This window comes from Eucyclogobius newberryi, unplaced genomic scaffold, assembly GCF_026437365.1.
Source record: "Eucyclogobius newberryi isolate DKJ021-1_F unplaced genomic scaffold, fEucNew1.0.hap1 SCAF_22, whole genome shotgun sequence".
Lineage (NCBI taxonomy): Eukaryota > Metazoa > Chordata > Actinopteri > Gobiiformes > Gobiidae > Eucyclogobius > Eucyclogobius newberryi.
In genome coordinates, this window is record NW_027315857.1 from 24,972,833 (window position 1) to 24,984,178 (window position 11,346).

The 11,346-nt window shown below is 42.6% G+C and overlaps 1 protein-coding gene across 1 annotated transcript; it reads right to left on the reverse strand.

The window, feature by feature from the left end:
- Positions 1 to 6,192: 6,192 nt before the first annotated feature.
- Positions 6,193 to 10,784, reverse strand: emc4 (ER membrane protein complex subunit 4). Its single transcript, XM_072458851.1, has 6 exons — positions 10,651 to 10,784; positions 9,788 to 9,925; positions 8,033 to 8,147; positions 7,565 to 7,718; positions 6,761 to 6,921; positions 6,193 to 6,375 (listed from the first exon to the last, which is right to left on the reverse strand). Exons 2-6 carry the CDS (start codon positions 9,892 to 9,894, stop codon positions 6,340 to 6,342), a joined length of 573 nt encoding a protein of 190 aa, XP_072314952.1. The 5' UTR covers positions 9,895 to 9,925; positions 10,651 to 10,784; the 3' UTR covers positions 6,193 to 6,339.
- Positions 10,785 to 11,346: the final 562 nt, after the last annotated feature.

The window sequence follows — 11,346 nt, forward strand, 5'->3', positions numbered from 1 at the left end:
TATGACAACATAACATGATAATATCATGAAGTAATGAGATACTATCAGGTAAAAACATGATAATGGCAAAAATAAAAAAAAACGTACGAAGAGTTCACATCTGAACAGCACCAAAAGAGAGGCAGAGGTTATTTTGCTTGCTATTTTTTCTTGGAATAAGATAAGATAATCCTTTATTGTCCCACATGGGGAAATTTCATCGTTGCAACGCAGGAAGATCCAGAAGAAAAGAACAGATCACTTATAGGAAGTTTGAAAAACACTTTCAGTAGAAGATCTCCTATAAACAAAAACTCCCATTGACAAAACCTCCCATTTCCCAACAAGGGATGGAGGGGGAAAATAATAAAGATAAAATAAAATAAAAATAAAAATAAAAATAAAAATAAAAATAAAAATAAATGTAAATGTAAATGTAAATGTAAATGTAAATGTAAATGTAAATGTAAATATAAATATAAATAAAAAACAGCTAGCGTAAGACAAGATAATACTAATAATACTAATACTAATAATAATAATAATAATGGAAAAATAAACACTCTATTCTCATCAGTTATAATGAATGCTCCACAGTACGGCTTTAAACTTATCTATCTCCACGGAGACAAGCGGGCGACGCCATCGGGCCAGGTTACAGGTCACAGTAAGAATGTAGGATTCATTTTGAGTGATTTGAGCAATAAAAACACATGTAATTGAATAAATAATAGATATACACGTTTAATGTAAATGAATAACATCGACAAACACCTTTGAAATGATAAACAATCTAAATGTTTGATAAATATTCTTACCGCTCATGTTGTTTAGTCGCCGCTGAAAAACAATCTTTCTTTTTCAACTTGTGGAAACTTGTGAGTGAATCGTGTCCTTTAAGACCATTTATGTTGAAATATAATCATAAAAACGATAAGTGTTACAAACAAGTAAATCTAAATGTAAAGTGTGTTTTTGTCTATGTCACATCAACTTTATCTTTCAGAAAGTTTGATTTGATAAAGCTGGACACAGACAAGATGATGATGAAAGTGAATTAAGGATTTGTTTGGTCTCAATAATCGTTAATAATCATATATAATTATATTATAAATTATAATCATATAATTATGTGGGACAAACTCAGAGGAAGATTATTTAGTAAAATCATGAACTAAATCAAAAACAAATTCGGCCTAAATTCCCTTTTTGTGCATGACTTATTTTCTATATTACAAAGTCAAAAATGGAGCCCAAAAAATATTGTTCCAGATTTTATTTATTGATAAGTGGATATTATAGTAATTATTGCGACAAACACACTTTACAGAACTGCTACAAAAGGCAACATGTTGAAGTAAATAAAGTAAATAAAGTTGTATTTCTCATGTAGTACGACTTTATTTTTTATTGAAGGTGAATATGATTTTTTTTTAGAAGATTTTGAAACTTTTACTGTTCCATAAATGTAAGAAAAACATATATTTCAAGTTTATCTTCATACAATGTTTTCATAAATAAGATATTTTGTGTAAAAAATGTTGTGAAAAATAGACTGAGGCAGGTTTAAATATCTTGCTTCATTTTGTGGACATTTGTTGGTTCAATACAACAAAAAGTTAAAGAGATTTAGATTTTGTGTAAACGAGATCAGACTGAAAATTGGCCTGAAATTTCAACAATTCTCTTTTTTTTTTACTTAAATAAATCAAGATTCAAAAACTTGTGAACAAATCCTTGTGTTGTTCTGTCAGTATGTTGTGCAGTTTGGTGTGTGGGAGGAGCCACTTTAAGGTCTGATCTTTACGTCTCTGTGGGAGGAGCTACTTTCATTTCTCCCTGTGGCCCTCAGAGGCAACTGTTGTTGTGATTTTGGGCCTTACAAAAATAAATTGATTTGATTTGATTTGATTTAAGGTCTGATCTTTACGTCTCTGTGGGAGGAGCTACTTTAAGGCCTGATCTTTACGTCTCTGTGGGAGGAGCTACTTTAAGGTCTGATCTTTACGTCTCTGTGGGAGGAGCTACTTTAAGGTCTGATCTTTACGTCTCTGTGGGAGGAGCTACTTTAAGGTCTGATCTTTACGTCTCTGTGGGAGGAGCTACTTTAAGGTCTGATCTTTACGTCTCTGTGGGAGGAGCTACTTTAAGGTCTGATCTTTACGCCTCTGTGGGAGAAAATGTTTCAGTAAAACATCTTTAGGAACAGATTGGACAGTTCAAAACACAGTAAAAGTTTTACTTTGTTTCCAGCTGAACCTGTTCAACCTGAACGTTTTATCCGTCCTAACACGACACATGACACGACACACGACACGACACACGACACGACACACGACACGACACACGACACGACACACGACACACGACACGACACACGACACACGACACACGACACGACACACGACACACGACACACGACACGACACACGACACACGACACGACACACGACACACGACACACGACACGACACACGACACACGACACGACACACGACACGACACACGACACACGACACGACACACGACACACGACACACGACACGACACACGACACACGACACACGACACGACACACGACACACGACACGACACACGACACGACACACGACACGACACACGACACGACACACGACACACGACACACGACACGACACACGACACACGACACGACACACGACACGACACACGACACGACACACGACACACCACACGACACACGACACACGACACGACACACGACACGACACACGACACGACACACGACACGACACACGACACGACACACGACACGACACACGACACGACACACGACACGACACACGACACACGACACGACACACGACACACGACACGACACACGACACGACACACGACACACGACACATGACACGACACATGACACGACACACGACACACGACACACGACACGACACATGACACGACACATGACACGATACGACACGACACATGACACACGACACGACACATGACACGATACGACACGACACATGACACGACACATGACACGACACATGACACGACACATGACATGACACGACACATGACACATGACACGACACATGACACGATACGACACGACACATGACACGACACATGACACGACACATGACACGACACATGACACGACACATGACACGACACATGACACGACACGACACATGACACATGACACGACACATGACACGATACGACACGACACATGACACGACACATGACACGACACATGACACGACACACGACACACGACACATGACACGATACGACACGACACACGACACGACACATGACACGACACATGACATGACACGACACATGACACATGACACGACACATGACACGACACATGACACATGACACGACACATGACACGACACATAACAGGACACACGACACGGCACATGACACGACACATGACACATGACACGACATGACACGGCACATGACACGACACATGACACATGACACGACATGACACGGCACATGACACGACACATGACACATGACACGACACATGACACGGCACATGACACGGCACATGACACGGCACATGACAGGACACACGACACGGCACATGACACGGCACATGACACATGACAGGACACACGACACGGCACATGACAGGACACATGACACGACACATGACACGGCACATGACACGACACATGACACATGACACGACACATGACACGGCACATGACAGGACACACGACACGGCACATGACACGACACATGACACGGCACATGACAGGACACACGACACGGCACATGACACGGCACATGACAGGACACACGACACGGCACATGACACGGCACATGACAGGACACATGACACGGCACATGACACGGCACATGACACATGACACGACACGACACGGCACATGACACGACATGACACGACACATGACACGGCACATGACACGACACATGACAGGACACACGACACGGCACATGACACGGCACATGACACATGACAGGACACACGACACGGCACATGACAGGACACATGACACGACACATGACACGGCACATGACACATGACACGACACATGACACGGCACATGACACGGCACATGACACGACACATGACACGGCACATGACACGGCACATGACAGGACACATGACACGGCACATGACACATGACACGACATGACACGGCACACGGCACATGACACGACACATGACACATGACACGACATGACACGGCACATGACACGACACATGACACATGACACGACACATGACACGGCACATGACACGACACATGACACATGACACGACACATGACACGGCACATGACAGGACACACGACACGGCACATGACACGACACATGACACGGCACATGACAGGACACACGACACGGCACATGACACGGCACATGACAGGACACACGACACGGCACATGACACGGCACATGACAGGACACATGACACGGCACATGACACGGCACATGACACATGACACGACACGACACGGCACATGACACGACATGACACGACACATGACACGGCACATGACACGGCACATGACACGACACATGACAGGACACACGACACGGCACATGACACGGCACATGACACATGACAGGACACACGACACGGCACATGACAGGACACATGACACGACACATGACACGGCACATGACACATGACACGACACATGACACGGCACATGACACGGCACATGACACGACACATGACACGGCACATGACACGGCACATGACAGGACACACGACACGGCACATGACACATGACACGACATGACACGGCACATGACACGACACATGACACGACATGACACGGCACACGGCACATGACACGACACATGACACATGACACGACATGACACGGCACATGACACGACACGGCACATGACACGACACATGACACATGACACGACACATGACACGGCACATGACACGACACATGACACATGACACGACACATGACACGGCACATGACAGGACACACGACACGGCACATGACACGACACATGACACGGCACATGACAGGACACACGACACGGCACATGACACGGCACATGACAGGACACACGACACGGCACATGACAGGACACACGACACGGCACATGACACGGCACATGACAGGACACATGACACGACACATGACACGGCACATGACACATGACACGACACGGCACATGACACGACATGACACGACACATGACACGGCACATGACACATGACAGGACACACGACACGGCACATGACACGGCACATGACACATGACAGGACACACGACACGGCACATGACAGGACACATGACACGACACATGACACGGCACATGACACATGACACGACACATGACACGGCACATGACACGGCACATGACACGGCACATGACAGGACACACGACACGGCACATGACACGGCACATGACACATGACAGGACACACGACACGGCACATGACAGGACACATGACACGACACATGACACGGCACATGACACATGACACGACACATGACACGGCACATGACACGGCACATGACACGGCACATGACAGGACACACGACACGGCACATGACAGGACACATGACACGACACATGACACGGCACATGACACATGACACGGCACATGACACGGCACATGACACGGCACATGACACGACATGACACGGCACACGACACGGCACATGACACGACACATGACACACGACACACGACACCTTTGTGAGAATTAAAAAAAGGACAAAGTCTGTTTGTCACATTTTTATTCAGTCAGAACAGCTTGATCTGTGTTATTATTACATTAATAAGATGAATAAATGGATCTTTTCTGCAATATTTTTAGAGATGATGAAAAAAGAAAATGCAATGAAATAAATGACAATAAAAGACATAATAAAGACTAGAAATGTCGTTAGTGCCCGATGTAAAAACAGCTCCAGCGTTTGTTTTGTTTATGCAAGAGAGAATAAAACTAGAAATGAGTAAAGTAGTGACAGAAAACGCAGGCGTATGTTTAATATCTCTGTAATGACTTATTCACATGAAACAAAAACTGCCACAAAATTCGACGTCTTCTCTGTCAGAATAAATTATTGTTTGAAAGTTTGACAAGAAATCCTGGCCGTGAACGTGGCTCATTTTGAGGCAAATCCCTAATATTACAGGGCGGATTTTGTGGCGTTGTCGGCAGGATTCAGACAAAAAAAAAAGACGTCGGAGTTTTAGCTTCACGTGGACAGCGCTGCGGACCGTAAACTGAGCGATTCTGCCACAGGAAACAGACCTGCTCCGGCTCATTTTAAGACTCTACGATGCTGTGGCGGCGAGAGTAAAACTTGTGTCGTTATCGGTCGGTTTATGAACTCGTCACAACACCATTCCTCCACCCATGATCTCCAGCCGCTGCAGAGGAAACAAAAACAGAACAAAGTCAGTAAAAACACGACCATTTTGTCTGTTACATTGAGCTAAAACTACTTTGATGACTTAAATTCAGGTTAGAAGAATGTTGAACTGTGGAACGTCCGGGGCAAAGCAGAACATGCAGTGATGACGGCGCCCTCTAATGGTCAGTGAATTTGTCAGTTCAAGTTATGGACGAGATTATTCGATTATTCAAATCACAACAAATAGAAGTGCAAAAATAAACAAAACATGAATCGTGTCAGTTTCATTCAATCGATAGTCCAAAAAATACTGCTCAATGTGAAGTGTTTTTTACATTAACGTTCAGAAGCTGGGATTATTGTGAACAGTTTGTATAAATATATAAGTGGGTGGTTCTGACCTGAGGCGGCTCGATGAAGGCGAGCCAGTCGGACGAGTGCGTGGGCAGCAAACCCATCGACTGACACTTGTAAATGGCCAGAGCTGAAGCCAGAAGATTCCCCACCAGGTAAACCAGGCCCTGCAGCCACTGCTGACTGGAGCTCTCCAGCAGCTTGAACGCTGAAACACACGAGACACATGCTAAAAACACAAGACACATGCTAAAAACACATGCTAAAAACACTCTAAAAACACGCTAAAAATACACAAGACACACTGCTAACTGGAGCTCTCCAGCAGTTTAAACGCTGAAACACACGAGACCCACGCTAAAAACACAAGACACATGCTAAAAACACACTAAAAACACGCTAAAAATACAAGACACACTGCTAACTGGAGCTCTCCAGCAGTTTGAACGCTGAAACACACGAGACACATGCTAAAAACACACGCTAAAAACACACGCTAAAAATACACAAGACACACTGCTAACTGGAGCTCTCCAGCAGTTTAACCGCTGAAACACACGACACGCGCAAAAAAAAAACACACGCTAAAAACACACAAGATACGCTAAAAACACACAAGATACGCTAAAAACACACAAGAGACACTACAAACACACAAGAGACACACGCTAAAAATACACAAGTCACACACTAAAACACACACAAGACACATGCTAAAAACACAAGATACACGCTAACAACACACTGAACAACTCTGGAAACTCACTTATACATTTAAATTTGTACATTTAATGCAGGGGCCTGTAGAGGCCTGCAGGGGGCCCTAGGGGCCTGTAGGGGGCAGTACTCACTTGCAGACATGGACATGAGCGCTTGGATGGGTCTCCAGGCCATCATACACACCATCATGATGGGGAAGATGGAGATGGTGTTCCCGGACATGTACATGATGAACAGGTTCATGGGGATCTGCTTCAGGGGCCCCAGAGCCACGTCCCAGCAGCGCTGAAAGCACAGGAGGAAACACATGAACACTCAAGCAAAACATGAAGTCAGACAAATGATAGAACATTTGAAAAACATATAAATATATATATTTTTATATTATTGTGGTTTGGTCAAAAACAAAAGGCGCTCGACATTCGAGCACAAAACAAAATTAGAGATACATTTATTGTTATTTGACCAGGTGTAGACAGAAGCCAAGGCTTATTATCTTCTATTTTAAACATGAGATATTAGAAAAACATCATCACATTTACAAACCATTGCATTGAACACCGTTTGGATGTGCGGCAGTGAAAAGGTGCAGTTCTCACCTTCTCCACCAGGTTCTTGTCTTGTTCCTGGATGCTGGTGTCTGGCACAGGCTTCTCAGAGTAACCGATGGGGTACACCACGTCGCCTTGTCCTCCCTGACGGTCCGAGCGACTCCTGAAACAAACACGAGGAACACAAAACCAATCGTCCATTAATCGCCGGAAACGTTTCACCGATCTTGGTGTTTGGAACGTGGACGTTTAGATTCCATAGCCCCTTTTTAATGCTGCGTTTGGTGCGTTTAGTTTAGCACTTGACGAGACTTTTGGAATACATTTTAACTAAATAAATATTAAGACTTTTAGGTTGAGAATATTTACAAAGAGTATTTGAATATTTGCTTTATTTTTACGTTACGATTATTAATTATAGTCGAATGACAACTGATAAAATACTTAAAAGAGCTACAAAGATAAGCTTAATCTTATATTATCTAATCCATTTGGGGCCATTTATTATATTGTATTTTCCGAATGATCTGCCGTTTTAAATGGTGGACAGGGTCGTTGTTACAGAAATTGGGACAATTTTAAATAATTTCAATTAAATGGGACAAAATGGAGATTAAATGGAAGTGCGTTTTTATCTGGCTTTAAGTCACATTAACTTCAATTCCAGATTTCACTGTTTGGTGTTAATAATCCTACTAATTCATAAAATCACAAAATCAATGTTTATTCTCACAATAATCTAAACACTAAAGTTCGACATCGAGACATTTCTACAGTGAACAGAATCTTGAAACAGCAAATGTACGTCTTTATTCATGAGTCTGAAGTGACACACTTGATTCTACTGCCATCTGGAGGACAAAAGCCGCATGTTCACTGTGGGCGGTGCCTAAAAATAGTCTGAAAACACAGCATTCTTTCTCTTCTGTCACGCCCCTAAAGACCCCGTTTGTGTGACCGTGGTCAGGAGGGACCAGTGGACTTACATCACTCCAGACTGAGGCGGAGCTTTTTCAGGACGTTAGCAGCTAATGCTAACGTCTATGCTAATAAACGTTAGCCTAGTTAAGATAAGATAAGATATTCCTTTATCGTCCCACATGGGGAAATTTCATTGGTGCAACGCAGGTAGATCCAGAGGTAGATCCAGAAGAACAGATCACTTATAGGAAGTCTGAAAAACACTTTCAGTAGAAGATCTCCTATAAATAAATAAAAACTCCCATAGACAAATAAATAAATAAATACCATGTCATGTGATCACGACAGTAATTGCACATGAATATGTGTCACGACAGCACATAGGTTGCACATGAATTTCACAGTAATTGCACATGAATTGCACATGAATTCCAACAGCAATTGCACATATGACAGAATTGCACATCAGTATTAGGTTAGGTCAGTATTGCGCCGGGATAACGTGACGATCTCCGGGTAAGACGACCGTTCTCCTCAGTTTCATGAGTTCCTCCTTTGTGGAAACGCGGTACGAGCCGGGGGGCAGGGCCGGAGCCGGGGGGCGGGGCCGGAGCCGGGGGACTCAGAGCCAAGACACATCGCAACGACACGATAGTTGAAGACAGTTTTAAGGAGCCTCATTTCCAACTGTCCGGGTGTTATATTTAAGGATAAGACATGAAAGTTTGTGCTCTTGAAAGCTTTGAGGGCGTGTCCGTTTGTCTTTTTCATGATTCTCAAGCGGTGAGAGGCGACGGCGCGTGCGACATGTGACCACAGAGAAGTCACGTGACCCGGACGCACGGATGTCGCGTCTCGACTGAAACACGTGGCAGACTTTACCTGGTGTTGCCCGCGCTGAGCTCCAGAGCCCACTTCATCCTCTTGGCCGCCCCGGCTCCTCTCTCTCTCGTGGACAAAGCTCCGCCCTGTCCCCCCGGAGACGCCATGGCAACGCAACGTTTCACCAGCAAGACACACCTGGAAATGAGGGGAAAAAAGGGGAAGTGAAGTCTAAAGAAAAGTCTAAAGAGTAAGAGAGTTTTAATTTTAATAGTTTTTCTATAAGAGTTATGCTTTTTATTATTTACTTCTGTAGCTACTTTGTGTTGCAACACTGGAATTTCCTCAAATAAATACTTTTCTTTAAGGCTTCACTTTGACTAACACTATTTCAAGTGTAATTATTGTGATTATTAACCAACAAAACGAGACTAAACTGTAACTCCAAGTGTCAAAAAACAGAAAACAACTGAACCAAGAACAATAAAAGGCGAGATTTGGATGTGATAATGTATAATTATGTTAATCATCTTATTTCAGATTATATTCGTTGGAAATCTCATGGCACAATCATACATACATAACGGAAACTGCAGAATAACGTCATTTTTAACCAACCTTACAATGTTTTTGCCGTAAAAAGAAAGGAAAAGAATAAATTAAATGAACGAGAGCAGATTTTAGACGATTTAACACAATAAAACATTTCAAATACACCACTTTTTTGCAGTTATTTTGTTATGTTCCTCTGGCCATTCCCATAATAAAGAGGCTAAAAATGTATTAATAATAGAAGTAATAATAATAAAGATAAATGTAAAAACAAAACACAAGACACCACTCGTCATCGATGCTAACTGCTAAGCTAACGCCAAACCCCGCAGTTGCGCGGACATTAAACCGCCCTCGCGCGCTCATCTTACCTTTCCCAAACATAAACGTGAAACTAGTTTAACTGTTTATCGTTGGTGGTGAAGATGTAAAGGCCAAATATACAGGAAGAGGAGGAAAAACGCAGACAAAAATAGGCCCCCGAAGCGTCCAGCGGGCTCGCACTGATGACGTAACGCTCAAGAGGAAGTGACGTGGGCGGAGCGCCCTCTGACGGCCGGAAGAAGGAAAACGCGTTGTTTTTATTTATTAAATTATACACTTCAACTTTCCCCTCATGGAAAAAAAAGTTTAAAACCTGATTATATTTGAACTAATAATAAACTAATAATCGTACAAGAAGAAATGATTCTGTAAATAAACCTGCCCACATTTATTATACGTCATACACTTTAGCAATAAATAAAATAAAAAGCTAATCTGCTCATTTAACCAAAATTAAATCAAGTTTTTTCATCGCAGCGTGTAACTTATTTATGATTCAATTATATATCTTCTATATTGTTCTATTGTATTTATTATAAATGTTATCCTTAATTTTGAAATGAAATGTACATAAGCACAATAAATATTTAGAGAATATATTTTTAAGGTTAAAATACGGTTTTTAGATACAATTATTATTAAATGATATAGTTGGTGATGTTATGTCAAAATAAAACACTGAACTGTTTCTCGTCTTACTTTTAAACAAACAGGTTTTAAAAGCATTTGTGTCTTGCATTTAA